Source organism: Bison bison, unplaced genomic scaffold (genome assembly GCF_000754665.1).
Source record: "Bison bison bison isolate TAMUID 2011002044 unplaced genomic scaffold, Bison_UMD1.0 scf7180017864299, whole genome shotgun sequence".
NCBI lineage: Eukaryota > Metazoa > Chordata > Mammalia > Artiodactyla > Bovidae > Bison > Bison bison.
Genome location: NW_011494871.1, coordinates 2,770,191 through 2,790,424, shown reverse-complemented (window position 1 = coordinate 2,790,424; position 20,234 = coordinate 2,770,191). Strand labels below are relative to the sequence as shown.

Here is a 20,234-nt window from a genome sequence, read left to right as displayed (position 1 = left end):
GCCAGTTGACATCAACCTGACCTCCTGAATGGGAGTGCAGGGGGGAGACATGAGGGCTGGAGACCTATGTACAGGAGTCCCATAAAAATATGAGGCCCCAAAAGCAGCCAGGAAATTGCAGCTTATGTAACATCCTGAGCTAAGGGGGCAGGAGGGTGTCAGGATACGAAGGAAGACCTTTCACGGGAGGCAGAGGACGTGTTTGGAAAACAAAAGTTGCCCTGCACCCTGTTATGCAGGGCAGTTTCTCAGGTAGAAAGTTATCTCTAATGAAAGTTCAGTCATGTGGCCAATTAAAAATACCTGTGTAATGAATAGGGTTCCCTGGCTCAGTGGTAAAGAATCTCCCTGCAGTGCAGGAGACCTGGGTTCAATCTCTAGGTCTGGAGGAGCCCCTGAAGAAGGAAATGGCAACCCACTCCAGTATTCTTGTCTGAAGAATTCCAGTTTCTTTCTTCATGAAACCCCAATAAAACTACAAACACCAAAGCTCAGGTGATGTGTCTGGAGAAAGCTTCCCACAGGGAACCTCCCAAGCCTCACCCTGTCTCTTTAGGCTAGTCCTGATGTGTACCCTGTCTGATAAAACTATAATCATAAGGAGATCAAACCAGTCAATCCTAAAGGAAGTCAACCCTGAATACTCATTGGAAGGACTGATGCTGAAGCTGAAGCTCCAATACTTTGGTCACCTGGGTCTCCCATATTTTTATGGGACTCCTGTATATAGGTCGGCAAAGAGCTGACTCATTGGAAAAGACCCTAATGCTGGGAAAGATTGAAGACAAAAGGAGAAGGGGGTGACAGAGAATGAGATGGTTGGATGGCATCACCGACTCAATGGACATGAATTTAAGCAAACTCCAAGAGATAGTGCGGAGAAGGCAATGGCACCCCACCCCACTGCCTGGAAAATCCCATGGACGGAGGAGCCTGGTAGGCTGCAGTCCATGGGGTCGCTAGGAGTCGGACACAACTGAGTGACTTCACTTTCACTTTTCACTTTCATGCATTGGAGAAGGAAATGGCAACCCACTCCAGTGTTCTTGCCTGGAGAATCCCAGGGATGGGGGAGTCTGGTGGGCTGCCGTCTCTGGGGTCTCACAGAGTCAGACACGACTGGAGCGACTTAGCAGAATTAGCAGCCAAGAGATAGTGAAGGACAGGGAAGCCTGGCATGCTGCAGTCCATGGGATCACAAAGAGTTGAACTTGACTCAATGACTGAACAACCAGTAACACTCTTTCCTGAGTGCTCTGAGTTGTTCTAGTTTATTATTGAAACCACAAGGTCAATGGGAACCCTGAATTTGTAGCCGTTTCTCATAAGTGCAGGTGCTCTAGGGACCCCAGACCTTGCAGCTGTCTGACTGAGGACAGACATAAAGAATTGTGTCCCTAACCTGTACAGCTTGACCAACTCCTGGCAGTTAGTGTTTGAATCTCATTGCAGACACCACTCTGAATTCTAGGATGACAGAGTCAAAAGGGAAACTTCACCAATCACAGAAATGTATTAGGCAGGTCCAATGAAAGCACGGTTAAAAGCCAGACCTGCAGACACTTGGACCCAATTCTCCTTCCACTGGGCCTGCCTGCCCCATGGGCTCAGCACCCCTGAGCCCTGGTTTCTTCAGCCACGAAACAATACACAAATCAAGGGCTGGCAAACTTCTGCAAAAGGGGCTACATGTGGCCTCAATCCCTTTTTTTAAACAACAAAGTCTAAAAAATGCATGAACCATTCTAGCCCCTCTTCAGACCAGATTTTGCTGACTCATATAAACCAAGTCCTTTCACAGTTAAACTGACTATATCCCAACCCCCATCTCAAGGAAAGTTAGATTAAATTTCTCCTTTATCAAAAAGACAGGACATCAAGTTCCTGGCAACACAGGTGCTTAGGCTTTGGCTGCATGAGTTAAAAGTTGGCTGGATAAACAAGGTCCTTGCTCAGTCGTGTCCGACTCTGCATGGAATTCTCCAGGCCAGAATACTGGAGTGGGTAGCCTTTCCCTTCTCCAGGGGATCTTCCCAACCCAGGGGTCAAACCCAGGTCTCCCACATTGCAGGTGGATGCTTTACCAGGTGAGCCACAAGGGAAGCCCTTAATGTACAACACAGGATATCAATATCTGTGATAAACCATAATGGAAAAGAATATGAAAATATATGTTTATATAACTGAAACACTTTGTAGAACATAAATTAATACAACACTGTAAATCAACTACATTTCAATAAAACATTCTGCTATTTTTGTATCTATTAAAATATTTAAAAAAAAATTTTTTAAGTTGGTTATGTCATTTTCCTAATTTTTATGTACCTGTAAAATATGTAAAGATGGGGGTTTTGCCTCCAGAAAGATTTCCAAGAAAAGACTGCAGTCATCACAGAGCTATGCAGTACGAGGTATATGAATGTGTGCATGCACACAAACACACACACACATACACACTCTTCTTCCCAAGGAGTTTCAAGTTCAACTCCAGCATCTACCCACATTAACAAAGATGTTTCTAAACCTTCAAGACAGACACAGAGCAGTCTGGTAGGCAAGGAGGCACTGGGGCTGTTAGCTCTCCTAATAAAACCACATAATGAAAACACTGCACAAATGCAAAATGTGCCTCTTCTCACCTTGACAGACACACTTCAGAGGTCTTTTCTAGACCCCATCTTGTGCAAACCACATCTCCCCAAACACAGCATCTGTGATCCACTTCCACCCAAGATTTCAGAGGAAATACACCAACAGGTCAGGGTCTCTCATGGCTGCAAATGCCTATTAGTTTCTCTTTTCAGGGAAAGAAAAGATGGGGAGGAAAGTACGAGCCATGGACTATTTACGATTTAAGAGGTTGTGGGCCACCATTTCACCCAGAGTCATGGGGCATCTCCCAGACAGAGGCGTGTTGCCCGGTGGTAGGAAAGGGAAAGGCACACAGCCTTAGGCAGAGACTTACATTTAACAGAGGCAACAGAAAGAACCAATAACCTGGGAATTCAGAAGACAAACGTGACTGCCAGGCTCATGCGGGCCAAAAAACCAGAACAATTCATTAAGGAAGAGTTTGCACTCAGCTACTAAGAATGGCTATGATCTGGTTGTGCAGACAGAGTGCAGAGCCTTCCAGGAATGGTATCACACGAGCAGAGACACAAGCCAGTGATGCTTAATTCACAGCCTGACCGGCTCCAGCTGGTGGGTGAAAGGTGAGCCACGGTCACCCAAAGCCTAGCGTCCAGTAAGCACAGCTACACAGACTGGGCTGTTCCTTGAAGCCCGTTTTATACCTTGTGTGCTTAGCCGCTCAGCCGTGTCCAATTCTTTGTGACCCCATGGGCTGTATAGCCTGCCAGGCTCCTCTCTCCATGGGATTCTCCAGGTGAGAATACAGGAGTGGGTTGCCATGCCCTCCTCCAGGGGATCTTCCTGACTCAGGGATCGAACCCAGGTCTCCTGCTCTGCAGGCAGATTCTTTATCATCTGGGCAACCAGGGAAGCCCCCATATTTATATGTGTATGTATGGCTGAGTTGCTTTGCTGTCCACCGGAAACTATTACAACCTTGTGACTCAGCAATACATACATAATTAAAATATATAATTTTAATATATATATATTATATATATATTAATACATAATTAAAATACATAATTAAATATATAATTAAAAATATTTTACATAATTAATACATAATTAAAATACATAATTAAAAATATAAAGTTTAGAAATAACAACAAAGACTATAATAAAGTGGTTAAGTAAAAGTGAAAAAAAAAACTATACTTTTAAGGAAATACATTTAATAACTAAAAACGAAGAAAAACTATGCTTCAAATATTCAATTCAGAGGTTTTTTTTCAACATGGACTGGATTGATTGAGACTTAAAATACAAGCCCAGTGAGTTTTCTGAAGCAAGTCCCCCCTTTTGCTGGCATGGACATTCTCCATCACTCCTGGGGCCTCAAAACTGGTCTGGAATTGCAGACAGACTTTAAACCCCACCACCGATTCAACATGCGTGAACACAGTCTCTGCTCAGTTAATCCTCGGAGAGGGCCAGTTTGAACTTGTAGTTTGCCTATTCTAGGTGTTGCAGGCTCCCCTGGTGGCTAAGTGGTAGAGAATCTGCCTGCCAGTGCAGGAGATGGAGGTTTGATCTCTGGATGGGGAAGATCCCCTGGAGGAGGAAATGCCTACTTACTCCGGTATTCTTGCCTGGAGAGTCCCAGAGGAGAGGAGCCTGGCGGGCTACAGTCCAAGGAGTCGCTACGAGCTGGACATGACTGAGCAACTAAACATGCGACACACACACACACACACACACACACACAAGTGTTTTGAGGTTCACAAGACCTTGCCCCAAGGCACACAGGCTCGCTGCACATGTTCTCCAGCACCCTGGTGACCCATCTCTCCCTTGGTCTTGGAGCTCCCCTCCCCTCAAAGCAGCCTTCTCCCCTCCTCAGCTCTGTCCCCCAGGGCACTGTCCCCTGCCTTTCCTCCCACCCGGTCTGCTCCTCTAGGCTTGGCTTTGCTGACACCCTCCCGTCACAGCCCCTGACGACCGCCGTCTTCACCGCAAGCTTGGTTCTTCCCTGATGCTGCGTCCTTGCCTTCACTGCACCTAGGAAACTGGTTTGCTCATCCTCCGACTTCCAGCATTAGCTGTAAGCTCCACGAGCAGGGGCCCTGCTCATGTCAGTCGCCTCCATGTCCCCAGTGAAGGGACACAGAAGGCGCTCAATAAATGTGTCCAACGAACAAAGAGAATGTGGCCACAACAATCCTGTATTAAGTGGACAGAGAAAAATGTAGATTGAATTCAAGGAGTTGCAAACTGGACCCTAAGGTACCACCCAAAAGGGACCTGGGGGAGAAAAGGCAATATCCGGTTCTGTTTGGAACTTAGTCCAATTTTATAATTTTAAAAATTCATGTAAGTGGTGTTAACTGTCTTGAAGAAAGATGTTCTGGCTGCCAGAATTTCACCCTCCTCCTCTCACCTTCAGATGGCATGGGAGTGGGGGGGAGGGGGCAGGGCGTGGGCGTGGGAAGAGCCCAGATCCTTGGGTGCCTTCTGTCTTCACTGGTCTATAGGGTGATATCCCGGGCCCCTGCTGGGATCTGTGGCTACAGCTGGTGACAAGTCTGGCTTGGCTCCATCAGGGAGCATTCGTGTCCCCAGGAGGCTGCCCCTCACCTGGGCTCCCTCTGCCAAAACCGCCACTCCTGTCACTGTCTGAATCCAGGCTGCCCACATCAGCCATTCACCTGCAGCCGTGCAGAACCAGCCCCTGGTCGGCCAGAGGCTTTCCAGTGAGCTCCCAGACCTCATCGACTGTCAGGCAGGCAATTCTAGAAAACGAAACCTAACAGCTCTCAGTTTTACCCTCATGTGTCGCCCACACCTCGGCTCCCCAACTCGGGAAACCTTTCCCAGAGGAAAAAAATTCAGATGTCTCTTGTGCAAGGTTTCCTCTCTCCCAAATCCTCTCCTTTCTATCCCAAGAAGATCAAACACAGAGGCGAGCTTCTGAGTGCCCGGCCTTGACACCATCCTTCTGGATTCCAAACAACCCTTTAAAAACCTACTGAGGCATCTCTTCTTCAAGCTAGAAAATGCTGAGTCAAGACTCCCAACATCTGTTGTAAATATGACAAGAGGGTGAGAAACCGACCTACAAAGACTCCTCATAACCAAAATCCATGCTTCTCTGTCCCCACTCTTCCTAAAAGGTAGGAGGTACAGCACCATGAGGTTTCTCCTGGAATTTCTCATCTTCCCAGGCTGTCAGTGCTCTGAATGCCTACAAGTCAGATGCCACGTTCAAGAGAATGGCACATGCGTGTGCATCAGCCACCACCCAGTGTCACATGCAAATCAGCCTGTTAGGGTCCCGTGACCCTTGGTGACAAGCAAAGCTAACACTGTACTTTTCATCCACAATCTTAACGTAACCTCAAAAATGATGCACAGAGTCGAAGAAACCAACACGGAGGCCAGCTCGTCCATCTTCATGGCCAGCTCATCACGTACGAAAGATAAGTCTTCCCCAGTGTGATGGCTCCTCACGACTTTCCTACTGATGTGACATTTTGTGTATCACGTTTCTTCTCAGACGGAGAAGTGAGAAAGTCTCCAATATGGGAAATTGTTAAAAAGGCAGTGCAGCGCCAAGGAGACCCAGACATCTGGAGCTCAAGCCCCTCTGCCAACTCGGTGTAGCCACGTCTGTTGTCTCCGTCAGGTCACGAGGGCATAGATATGAGGTTATGATAAGAAGCACCTCTATCTTCTGTCGAGCCTTGTCTAAGCATTTTATCTATGTTAACCCTTACGATCCCTGTAACAATCACAGGGTAAGCATACTCAACCTGGGAGGAAACAGAAAATGGGGTAAAGAGTAACTCCCAGGTGGCACAGTGGTAAAGAACCCGCCTGCCAGTGCAGGAGACACAGGAGACTCAGGTTCAATCCCTGGGTCAGGAGGATCCCCTGGAGGAGGAAATGGCAACCCACTCCAGCATTCTTGCCTGGAGAATCCCAATGACAGGGGAGCCTGGCGGGCTACAGTCTAAGGGGTCACAAAGAGTTGGACACGACTGAGTGTGCGCACGCACACACACATACACACACTGAAGTAAAACTCTGCAACTAGCTCAATGCCTACAGGTTGAATTTTTTCTCTGCAGTTCGACACACGCAGCTCCTAGGTCTTTGTTCACTCTGATAACTCTCCCCATCCTTCAAACCTCCTCCTCGGAAGCAGCTCCTCTCAGACCCACCTGCAGAGGGGAGGCAAGGCACCTCTTACACACACCTGCGCCCCTCCCCATCTCATCCAAGTCTCCTGTCAGTGCTTGGTCTATACACACACATATTCCACCCTGGTGTTACGCAGGCACTGGCCACCAAGAAATCGGTTCCAACCCCAGGTGAGGCCACAGACAGGGGGCAGCAGACACAGAGGGCCCAGCACAACTTCCCCTGCGCACACCTGGGTGAGTCACACTTGTCAACAGGAATGCGTGTTTCATATCAATGCCTATCGTGGAAACATGCCGGCATCTTGGCCTATTCATGCATTCTCAGTCGCTAAGTCGTGTCCAACTCTGTGCAACCTCATGGACTGTAGCCCACCAGACTCCTCTGTCCCCGGAATTCTCCTGGGGAATACTGGAGTGGATTGCCATTGCCATCCCTCCAGGAGGGATCTTCCCAACCCAGGGATGGAAATTGCGTCTCCTATGTTTCCTGCATTGCAGGCAGATTCTTTACCCACTGAGCCACCTGGGAAGCCCCTAAGGAACTTTCAATTTGAAAGACAAATTTGCATTCTGTTTTGAATTTTACCATCATCCTCTAAGAATAACTTTAAGACAGTTTTGAAACAAAATTATATTAATAGTTTCACAGTCAAAGGTCAGTGCTCTAAACTTAATTATGTTTTATGTGAAAGTCACTCAGTTGTGACTGACTCTTTGTGAACCCATGGACTGTAGCCCACCAGGCTCCTCTGTCCATGGAATTCTCCAGGCAAGAATACTGGAGTGGCCATTCCCTTCTCCAGGGGATCTTCCTAACCCAGGGATTGAACCCAGGTCTCCTGCATTACAGGCAGATTCTTTACCCTCTGACCCACCAGGCAAGTTCAATTATGTTTTATAGCAAGATAAAAATTATTAAAGCCAATCCCTCCAAAAGAGTTCCTTGAGGGATACATAAGATGTAACCACCTGAAATGCACAGCTTATCATCAGCAGTGCCTCACTCTAGTTCAAGTGCTGAAAAGTGAAAGTCTTAGTCACTCAGTCAAGTCTGACTCTTTGGACCCCAAGGACTATAGTGCACCAGGCTCCTCTGTCCATGGAATTCTCCAGGCAAGAATACTGGAGTGAATAGCCATTCCCTTCTCCAGGGGACCTTCCCGACTCAGGGATCAGACCCAGATCTTCTGCATTGCAGGCAGGTTCTTTACCATCTGAGCCAGGGTAACATGGTTCCCAATTCAGTTCTCTCCTATCCTGTTGCTACGGGTGACAGCTGTCAAGCGCCCACTCCCTAAGGGTGAAATTGCAGCCTCACCGTAAATACAAAGCTGCTGAAGCCTGTGGAAAGCTTCCCACCTGAGCCGACACTATTAATGCAATGATCTCATCACAGCCAGACACCAGATGTTACAAAGAACTCAAGTCTGTCTAACCCAACGTCATAATCCTACCTCCAGGCCTCATAACAAATCTCTTAATCTCCCTGACCCCAAACACTGATAGGCCCTCCCTACAGGTGTTAGAGTTAACAAAGACAAATTTTACAAGCACAGGGCTTTTTTATTAATGATTCCATGAACCCCTATGTCTGTAATTGTCAAATAAAAGAGTTCCAACACCATAAGAGGAGAAGGAAATGGCAACCCACTCCAGTATTCTTGCATGAATACTGAATGTTCAGAATCCCATGAACAGAGGAGCCTGGTGGGCCTGATCTGACCTGACAAAGTCAGACACAACTGAGTGACTAAGCACAGCACCATAAGAACACTTAAGTGTCTAAATACCAGCTACCAGAATTCCTCACGGAGAAGGCAACAGCACCCCACTCCAGTACACTTGCCTGGAAAATCCCATGGATGGAGGAGCCTCGTGGGCTGCAGTCCATGGGGTCGCTGGGAGTCGGACACAACTGAGGGACTTCACTTTCTCTTTTCACTTTCATGCATTGGAGAAGGAAATGGCAACCCACTCCAGTGTTCTTGCCTGGAGAATCCCAGGGACGGGGGAGCCTGCTGTGCTGCCATCTCTGGGGTCACACAGAGTCGGACACGACTGAAGTGACTTAGCATAGCATAGCGTAGAATTCCTCAACACATGCATCACTCTCTTTGTGTCAAGACTCATTTCTCCCAAGAATCTCTCTTGTTTACTTACTTTATATTCCAGACAGGAATTCCTCTCCCCCATCCAAGGGTGAGTTTCAGATGACAAGGGGATCCCGCGTCTACTAGTCCTTCCGACCATATTGCTCCTGTACCTTACAACTCTAAACTAAGTCCCATATTTCCCTGGCACACAAAAGCGGTTCACTTGTATATTGCACTATCTGACCTGACAAACTCTTTTCCTACAGTGGAGTCATAGTTCATCCTGGAAAATATTTTCCAGGTTTAAGGTGGCCCTCAAATTTGTATCATGGTGACACAATGCATCACAGAAAAAATAAAAAACAAACCCTGTCATTACCTGAATCTCCTGGTATAAACCTCCTGGCTATAGGACTGGTAAGCACAGTCATGAATTACCCAAAGACCAAAGACTATTCCATTATAGCGATACCCATTGTAAGTGTCTTACAATGCGTATTGAGGCAATAAGGAAGAACCTTGGTATGCTATTACAAGTTAATCACTACAGGGGTGTTGCCTATACATTTAAATTGCACACAATGGCCCATCTCTGGGAACCCTGCCTCCCTGTATTGAGCAGTTAGCTACAATACCTTTGTTTAGCTTGCAGGAAACATCCTGTGAAGGGCTGCAGGGAGGAAGAAATTAACACATCCGTTCACTCTGAGACTGACCCAGAAACAAGACTTTACCCTTTCCCCTTTTAGTATAAAAGAAGCCAGACAACATTCAGATGACAAAGCCTACAATAAATACATCTTACCATAAGCCAGAGAAAACATAGTACAAATTGAGGAACAAAGAAATATCTCAAACTTCTCATCAGAAACTATGCAAGTCTAAAAGAAAATGGAAAGATATCTTCAAAGAGTTTAACTTAGAATTCTATACCAAGTAATAATGTCTTTCAAAAATGAAGGAGAACTCAAGACTTCATTTTTTAAGAAAAGCAAAAGGCAACAGAATTTATGAACTACAAGAAAAGTTACAGGAAAATTTTTAGGCTGAAGGAAAAGAACATAGATAGAAACTTAGATCACACACAGACACACACACACACACACACACACACACACAAAGGGATGCCTAAAACTGGAAATACATTAGGTAAGTGGGACATTTCTGTACAAATTTTTAATAGATAATATAAAAGTGTGTTGTGCAAATTATACTTGGAACTAAACTAATTTCCTAAAGAAAATCAATCCTGAATATTCATCAGAAGGACTGATGCTGAAGCTCCAATACTTTGGCCACCTGATGAGAAGAGCCAACTTACTAGAAAAGCCCCTGATGCTGGGAAAGGTTGAGCAGAAGGAGAAGGGGACAACAGAGGACAAGATGGTTGGATGGCATCATTAACTCGATGGACATGAGTTTGAGCAAGCTCCGGGAGATGGTGAAGGACAGAGAAAACTGGCGAGCTGTGTAGTCCACGGGGTCGCAAAGAGTCAGACTTGACTGAGCGACTGAACAACTGCTGTAGCCACGCGTTCCGGGAAACAAACTCCCTCCGAAGGACAATGCAGATAGTGGAGTGCAGTTCATTACACCAGTGGGCCCAAGTGGCCTAAGTCTCCTCTTAGCCAAGGACCCCGACCAGTTTTGTGAAAACCTTATATACCCTAAGTGTAGGTACCCAAACCCACCTCCCCAAACTCCCTGAAACGAGTCTGAACAAAAGAAAAAATAAAGACACAATCAAAGTTAACCCCTGATTCATATGCCTTAAGCCTAGGTAGTTCAGTTCAGTTCAGTTCAGTTCAGTCGCTCAGTCATGTCCGACTCTTTGCGACCCCATGAATCACAGCGCGTAGTTAACAGTGGACAATTATCAATAGGCCTGTGGTCATCCCCAGTAAGCATAATAGAATGCATGACTACTCGGTTACACAGATAATTAGGGTATTCTTTTAGGCAATGGAAAGCCCTGGGGCTCTTCCTTCCGGGGGCCTGATTTTCCAGTTAGTATGTCATTTCCAAAGATACTGGGCACATAGCTCAAAGTCCACAGACCGGCCCAAGATGGAGTCCTGCTTTTAAGACAGATCCTGTTTTGTTTCCTCCTTCACAACAACAAACTGAATAGTGCAAAGGATAGAAGCGGAGTAAATAAAAGATACCATATTAAGGTTCTTACATTACACATAAAATACTTTGTTATTTGATGGTTCAGTTCAGTTCAGTTGCTCATTCGTGTCCGACTATTTGCGACCCCATGAATTGCAGCATACCAGGCCTCCCTGTCCATCACCAACTCCCGGAGTTCATCCAGACTCACGTCCATCGAGTCGGTGATGCCATCCAGCCATCTCATCCTCTGTCGTCCCCTTCTCCTCCTGCCCCCAATCCCTCCCAGGATCAGGGTCTTTTCCAATGAGTCAACTCTTCGCATGAGGTGGCCAAAGTATTGGAGTTTCAGCTTTAGCATCATTCCTTCCAAAGAAATCCCAGGGCTGATCTCCTTTCAAATGGACTGGTCGGATCTCCTTGCAGTCCAAGGGACTCTCAAGAGTCTCCTCCAACACCACAGTTCAAAAGCATCAATTCTTCGGCTCTCAGCCTTCTTCACAGTCCAACTCTCACATCCATACATGACCACAGGAAAAACCATAGCCTTGACTAGACGAACCTTTGTTGGCAAAGTAATGTCTCTGCTTTTGAATATGCTATCTAGGTTGGTCATATCTTTCCTTCCAAGGAGTAAGCGTCTTTTAATTTCATGGCTGAAGTCACCATCTGCAGTGATTTTGGAGCCCAGAAAAATAAAGTCTGACACTGTTTCCACTGTTTCCCCATCTATTTCCCATGAAGTGATGGGACCGGATGCCATGATCTTCGTTTTCTGAATGTTGAGCTTTAAGCCAACTTTTTCACTCTCCTCTTTCACTTTCATCAAGAGGCTTTTTAGTTCCTCTACACTTTCTGCCATAAGGGTGGTATCATCTGCATATCTAAAGTTATTGATATTTCTCCCGGCAATCTTGATTCCAGCTTGTGTTTCTTCCAGTCCAGCGTTTCTCATGATGTACTCTGCATAGAAGTTAAATAAGCAGGGTGACAATATACAGCCTTGACGTACTCCTTTTCCTATTTGGAACCAGTCTGTTGTTCCATGTCCAGTTCTAACTGTTGCTTCCTGACCTGCATACAAATTTCTCAAGAGGCAGATCAGGTGGTCTGGTATTCCCATCTCTTTCAGAATAAGTGACAAATGAAAAGATGTATATAGGAAATCCTGGAACAACCATCAAAAAATATCTAAAATACACAATTAATATTTTTTAAGTGATAAAAGAGGAAAGTAAGGAACAAAGAAGGGATTGGACAAATAAAAAACAAAGACAATTTAAACCCAACCACATTGATAACTATGTTAATTATAAATAGTCCAAGTACTCTATTCAACTTTCATACCGAATTAAAAAGATCGAACTATAGTCAATCTATAAGAAATCCATCTTAAATATAAAACAGATAGGATAAATGAAAAGAGATGCCAAGGAGGATAACAAAAGGAGGCTGGAGTTTAACAGCACTGAAGGAGGAAACAGAACGGGCTCTATCTTGAAAGCAGGATTCCATCTTGGGCCAGACTGTGGACTTTGAGCTATATGCCCAGTATCTATGGAAACAATATACCAACTGGAAAACCAAGCCCTGGGAAGGAAGAGCCCCAGGGCTCTCCATCACCTAAAAGAATACCCTAATTATCTGTGTAACCGAATAGTCATACATTCTATTGTGCTTATTGGGGTATGACCACAAACCTATTGATAATTGTCCACTGTTAACTACCTAGGCTTAAGGCATATGAATCACGGGTTAACTTTGATTTTATCTTTCTTTTTCCTTTGTTCAGACTCCTTTCAGGGAATTTGGGGAGGTGGGTTTAGGTACCTATATAGTGAAGTGAAAGTGAAGTCATTCAGTCGTGTCCAACTCTTTGCGACCCCGTGGACTGTAGCCTACCACACTCCTCCATCCGTGGGATTTTCCAAGCAAGAGTACTGGAGTGGGGTGCCATTTCCTTTTCCAGAGCATCTTCCCAACCCAGGAATCTAACCCAGGTCTCCCGCATTGTAGGCAGACACTTAACTGTCTGAGCCACCAGGAAAGTCATTGGGATATATAAGGTTTTCACAAAAACTGGTCAGGGTCCTTGGCTAAGAGGAGACTCTGCCTTGGCCCCGCCGGTGTAATGAACTGCACTCCACTATCTGCATTGTCCTTCTGAGGGAGTTTGTTTCCCGGAACGCATGGTTACAACAGCACCAGGCAAAAGGAGATTTTACAGCAATTTTACTGGGGTAAAAGGCATCTCTCAGAAAGACAAAGGACTCAACTCACCAAGAAGACTTAACACTAAATATTTACACCTCTATTCAAACCTATATGAACGAAAACTAACAGACTTATATGTAGAAACAGCCAAAGCCACAAGTATACTTGGAGGCTTGAATATGTCTCAGCAGTTGATACATCAAGGAGAAAGAGAAGTCAATAGTGAAACAAGCAACCACGCAGCAATCTGAATATCATTATAAGGCAACTTGACACAGCTGGCACTTCCAGAACACTCCACCCAACAGAAGCATATGGTGGACCATTCAACAAGGTAAACCACATTTATACTATAAAGTCTCAACTCCTTTAAAAGGGCTGAAATTATACAAAACATGTTCTCTGACCACAATTAGAAATCAATAATGAGAAGCTCTTTGAAAATTTCCAAATATTTGAAAATTAAAACACACTTCTCAACTGTAGGGCAAATGAAGAAATGAAAAGGAAAATCAGGAAGTATGTCAAACTGAATAAAAATAAAACAAGAGAAAGACAAATATATGTGATTTCATTTATACGTGGAATCGAAAAAAGCAAATGAACAAACATAACAAAACAGAAACAGTTATATGTACAGAGAACAAACATGAGGTTGCCAGAGGGGAGGAAGGTGGAGGGAGCAGGGAAATATGTAGGAGAGATTAAAAGCTACAAACTTCCAGCATGACTCTCGGGGATGAAGTGTACAGCCCGGAGAACAGAGTCAATAATACTGCAATAGCTTTGTGCAGCCACAAACGGTGACTAGATTTATCATGATGAGCATTTTCAGATGCGCAGAAAAATCGAAGCACTATGTCATGCCTCTGAAACTAGCAATGCTGTAGGTCAACTATACTTCAATTTTTAAAAAAGAAAAAAGCTTATAATTGAAAGCTCACAAAGGAAAGGTGAGGGGGCAAACCAGGGAAGTTATGCTCAAGAGTATAAGCAGAGAGAGGACAAAGGTTTGAAGTCCAAGTTAATCTACCTGCTCTCAAATTATTATCCCCCTTTGCTGTGGCAAACAGAACATATTCTCTTTTAACATTAAGCAGAAACAGAGTTTTAAAAAAGTTCAGGCAGCATCAAGGTGGTGCGAATCATTCCTCTTTTCTCTCTCTGTTATTTACAACTAATCAGACATCCATGTGTGTGCTAGGTCATATGCAACTCTTTGTAACCCCATGGACTGTAGCCCACCAGGCTCCTTTGTCCATGGGATTTCTCCAGGAAAGAATACAGGAGTGGGTTGCCATTTCCTTTTCCAGGGCATCTTCCCAACCCAAAGATTGAAAACCACATTGGGGAGATGTCTCCTGCATTGGCAGGTTGAGTCTATGGCAGATTGAATCTTTGGCAGGTTAAGTCTTTACCACTGAGCTATCTGGGAAGCCCATGGATATCCGTAACTGGGAAAATAGTGCCTCAGCCATTTCTTTCCAAAACTAGTAATAAATCCACCATATGACCCAGCAATCTCACTACTAGGCATATGCTCTGAGAAAACCATAATTCAAAAAGACACCTGTACCCCAATGTTCACTGCAGCACTGTTTACAGTAGCCAGGACACGGAAGCAACCTAGATATCCATCAACAGATGAAAGGATAAAAAAGATGTGGCACAAATATACAATGGAATATTAGTCAGCCATAAAAAGGAACAGATATGAGTCAGTTCTAGTGAGGTGGATGAACCCTGAGTCTGCTATACAGAGTGAAGTCAGAAAGAGAAATACAAATGTTATTTATTAATGCATATATGTGGATCTAGAAAGTGGTACTGATGAATCTGTTTGCAGGGCATGAACAGAGATGCAGACACAGGGAACAGACTTGTGGACACAGAGCGGGAAGGAGAGGGTGGGACAAATTGGGAGAGAAGCACTGATCTCCATACACTTCCATGTGTAAAACCGATAGCTAGTGGGAAGTTGCTGGATAACACAGGAAGCTCAACCCGGAGCTCTGTGACAATCTAGAGGGGTGGGATGGCATCGGGGGGTGGGAGGCTTAAGACGGAGGGAATCTGCGTATGCTTATGGCTGACTCACATTATTGCGTGGCAGAATCTAACACAACATTGTAAAGCAATAATCCTCCAATATAAAAATTTTTTTTGAAAAAGCATCTCTGCTTAGTAGCCCAGGACACTGAGAGATGCACCAATCTGCGCCCCTGAGAGTGGTGGACTGGACCTCGGAAGAGGCCGAGGGGCACGGGGACTGGACATGGGGCCAGCGGGGGCAGAGGAGACTGTCCACCTGGTGGCAGATGAGCACAACCATTGGCAGAGGCGGCGGAGGGTGGAGGTGGTCCTGCCAGGACCGGCTGCTCTCTGAGGACGGGCCCCAGCGACCAGGGGAGGGAAAGGGACGGGAGGTGGTGGACTGGACGAAGAACCCTGAGGAGAGTGTCCCCTGCTGTCTGTCCCAGTAGGCAAGAGCACCACCACTGACCTCTGGGATCCCCCCGCCAGTCAAGGATCCCCTTACCAGGTGTGGGCGCACCCAAGGGCACAGATACACCTCACCCTACTCTGCCCCCACCCTTTGTTTCTCTGTGTCTATTCTTAATGTGCCCACTCTCAACCTTACTGGTGAGTCAGCTCAGAGAAACCAAAAACTCGTGCTGTAACACCACCTCCGGGAAAACAAGAAGACTCCTAACTAGCAAACTGTTGAACTATTAGAATCAAAGTAAGTGAAGAATAGTCTAAATTAGGAAGGTATCCAAGACGTCAAGTGCGGCAGCAGGGGCACTTTCCACCAGGCACTATGAAAAATCATGATAGTACAGCATCACAAAAAAAGAAAGTGACAATTTTCCAGCAACTAAACCCAAAGACATGGAATATTGCGATCTAACTGAAAGAATTCACAACAGCTGTTAGGAAGAAATTCAATGAGCTACAGGAAAATTCAGAAATGCAGTTCAGTGAGCTCAAGAATAAAGTTAACAAGGAGTTCAATACTGACCAATGAAACAGAATAGGAAGCCCTGAATTAAATCACGACATTTACAGTCAACTAACATTCAACAAGGGAGCCAAGAATACCCAATGGGGAAAGGACAGTCTCTGCAACAAAAGGTGCTGGGAAAATTAGAGAGACACGTGCAGAACAATGAAACCAATAGAACCTGGCTGGTCCCCTACTGTGGACCAGGAACCCTTCCAGACGTGAGAGCTACAGCAAAAACAAAACAGGCAGAAGGGTCTGCCCTCACTGTAAGGCATAGTTCGGGCCGAGGCAGAAAGAGGAAAGACAACCTCAACAGACGTAGGTTACCTTCATTCAGGTAAGGAGGGGAGACAGTCGGCCTAACGACCAGGCTGAGCGCGGAGAGGGATCAGGGAGGCTCCATATTTGTAGCGAGGCTTGTGGAAGCAATAAGGGAAACGTTAATCAGGCGGGATGTTTTGGGTATTTTTTACTTGAGATGGCATTTGTAGTTGGGCAGGGGGTGATAAGTCTTCTGGGCAGGTGTAGGGGGTGGAAGGTTTCTGAACAGGGGGGTGATAAGTTCCAAATAGATGCAACTGGCCTGGAGCATCAGGGCGGGACCTAAAGTTCTGTTTTGTTTTCTCCAGAGTTAGATGATTCAGCAAGGGCCTTTGAGACTGTTGTTTTCTTTTCTAGGCCCAAAAGACTCCTTCACTCACAATCTGGGGTAGGGGAGAGACAATAAATGAGTTATATAGTATTTTATAGGGAGAAATGTAAAATAGCAAAAAAATTTTAGTGAGTGAGGATAGAGAATGGGATGGGGAGGGAGTCTGCGTTACCATTCCAGCATTGACCCCATAAACTACTGGCTAAATCGAGTCATGATGGATACACACAATTTCATGTATTTTTTTTTTAACTGTGGTAAAAATGGTTAAGAAATATGTGCTTTAAGCATACAGGAAGTGTTAAGTACATTCACATCCTCGTGTAGCCAACCTCCAGAACTCTTTCTCTTGCAAAACTGAAACTCTGTTCCCGTTAAACACTGACTGCCTACCTCCCTACCCCCAGGCTCCTGGCAACCACCATTGTCCTCCGTCTCTATGAGAGTAGCCCTCCACAGCGTACCACCCTGAACTTGCTTCATCTCCTCCAGGAGAGCAGTAGGTTTCATTTGTTACATGTAGTGACACAACCAGGAAAAAACTTCTAGTTTTGTGTGATGGATGTCAGTAAGATTCACTGTGGTGATCTGTTTGCTGCTGCTGCTGCTAAGTCGCTTCAGTTGTGTCTGACTCTGTGCGACCCCATAGATGGCAGCCCACCAGGCTCTCCCGTTCCCGGGATTCTCCAGGTAAGAACACTAGAGTGGCTTGCCATTTTCCTCTCCAATGCATGAAAGTGAAAAGTGAAAGTGAAGTCACTCAGTCATGTCCGACTCCCAGAGACCCCATGGACTGCAGCCTACCAGGCTCCTCCATCCATGGGATTTTTCAGGCAAGAGTACAGTTAGCTGCATACAAATATCAAATCATTATGTTGTATACCCAAAACTAACACGTTATATAGGTCAATAATCTCAATTTTTAAAAGTCCAGTCTAATTACTGAAAAACATATATACGCAAAGCATGGAATTTTAGTGTTGGGTGTTTACCATAGCAGTTTTCTTGGTCATCCAATAATACTTAAAGTATATCTGAAAGAATAATTTGCATCAGGTTGCAAAAACCTGAGTCCCAAGTTATAGTTAGGATGGAGAAAAAACGAATGAGCAGATAGGCAAGGACAGCAGACCGAATGAGGAGGAGGGAGCTCCCAGACTGCTTCATGGTACCTGGTGCAGCAACACCTCATCACACACGTCTGGCATAAACGACTAGAACTTCTGGACTCAAGGTCCTGATACTGTTGTTCTAATTGTACAGCAGGGATCAAAACATTTGATTGCCAAAATCACTGTATCTTAAAAAAAAAAAAGCACTGTATCTTGACAAACAGCTTTAGAGTCTGTTCAGCTACAGTTTAACAGCTGTAATTATTACCAATTAAAAGAAGTTGCCCAGAAACTTAGAGTTCAACTCATGTTCTTTGGATTTTTATACTTCAGCAGTCATTCCATCAGTGTTGCCAAAACAAATTAAATGCCTAACAATAACTCACCATGATATTTAAACTAAAAGAAATAGCAAAAAACAAAAATAGATTTGTAATGCTCAACATTAAAATTACTTCCTCTCCTGCCAATCGGAAGCACAAAGTTTCGAGCTTATAATATTTCTTTCACCTGCTGAGGGGTAAAGAAACCTATTCCAAGGCCACAGAATATTATTAGATCATTTTCATGTGTAACCTCTGTCCTAAGTACTATCTAATTCAAGGTTTCACCTAAATATTTGCATTACAAAAAAAGCTATTTCAAGGCTCTCAACAAATATTTTTAAAATATTTGGTTAACATTTGCAAAAATAAAAAGAATTCCCTATATCATCATCAAGGCTGTTTCAGCTTCATTTTAAGCTAAATGACACATGCTCAGTACTGAGAAGGCATAAGAATGAAGAATTGATGACTACAGACTAACCGTCTACTCAAAACCTTGCTGCTCCTCAGAGGGACCCCATGAGCCACTCCTGTGCGGGCTACATCTCTGCTCAACAGCTGCAGATGTATTCATTACCTATAGAGCAGTATCTTCTCCAGCTGTGGGCCAGAGGCATGGCGTTCCGTCCCCTGCACGGACACATGGAGACTAAGGCGATAGTAACCGCTGATGGGTCTCTGAGTATTAGGAGAGCTCAGGGCTGATCTCATGATAATCTGGGAGAATTGTGTTACGTCCTGAAACTGTCCTGCTCTAGTTCACCTGGCAGGAAACACAACTCTCGAGCACAAGAAACTCACAGTGGGTAGTAGAGTGTCATGTGGAATTGAGGAGCGGGGGACTTTTTGATTGAAAAAAAAAAAAAAAAACCCTTTTACCTACTAAATTAGAGAAGGGGAAAAAAAGGGAGGGAAGAATACTACTCAGTGCTATTTCCTGCTGCTACAGTAAACCCTCTAAAGTCTTCCTGGCTGTACTTCCCAGTCACATCTGAGGATTGATCATAGAGTCCATGATTGAGTCACAGCGAGAGCCACGCCAAGACCCAGGCTGTCCTGGCCGCCCTGGAGCACCTCCCAGCTAACCGATCTTCCTGCAAAATTCAGGCGAGTACCTCGTCACATCATTTACGAGGACGGTGCAAACAGGTGACACATGCAACCGCAGTTTCTCCCTGGCTAACCTCCTCCCGTAAAATGGCTCCTGGAGGGTGTGGAGAAAGGGGACTCACCTACACTGTTGTGGGCATGTAAACCCGTGCAGCCACCATGGAGGGTCTTTAAAAATTACAAATAGAAGTACCATCAATTCCACTCTTGGGCATATATTCAGACAAAACTATAATCCCAAAAGATACCTCACCTCCATGTTCACAGCAGCACTATTTGCAACAGCCAGGACATGGAGACAACGTAAATGCCCATCAACAGATGAACGGATAAACATGTGGCACATAGACACAACGGAATATGGTCAGCCGTGGAGAAGAATGAAACAGGGCCACCGGCAGAAATGTGGATATACCTAGAGAGTGTCATTTTAAGTCAGGAAAAGACAAATATCTCATGATGTCACTTAGATGTGATGTCTAAAATAGGACACGATTGAACTTATCTATGAAGCAGAAACAGACTCACAGAGAACAGAGAACTCTCCTTCCAAGGGGGAGGAGAGCTTATGGAGGGAAGTATTGGGATTTGGGGGGTTAGCAGATGCAAACTATTATACACAGGAGGGACAAACAACAAGGTCCTACTGTAGAGCACAGGGAATTACATTCAATCAGATCAGATCAGTCGCTCAGTCATGTCCGACTCTTTGCGACCCCATGAATCGCAGCACGCCAGGCCTCCCTGTCCATCACCAACTCCCGGAGTTCACTCAGACTCACGTCCATCAAGTCAGTGATGCCATCCAGCCATCTCATCCTCTGTC

The 20,234-nt window shown here is 45.1% G+C and overlaps 1 protein-coding gene across 1 annotated transcript in view; it reads right to left on the bottom strand.

Moving 5' to 3' along the window:
- ATP8A2 (ATPase, aminophospholipid transporter, class I, type 8A, member 2) overlaps positions 1 to 18,943 on the bottom strand; it is a 452,578-nt gene extending 433,635 nt beyond the window's left edge. Inside the window, exon 1 of the mRNA XM_010851206.1 lies at positions 18,876 to 18,943. Coding sequence (XP_010849508.1) covers positions 18,876 to 18,942 — 67 coding nt within the window. The 5' untranslated portion in view covers position 18,943. The remainder of the gene's footprint in view (positions 1 to 18,875) is intronic.
- Positions 18,944 to 20,234: the final 1,291 nt, after the last annotated feature.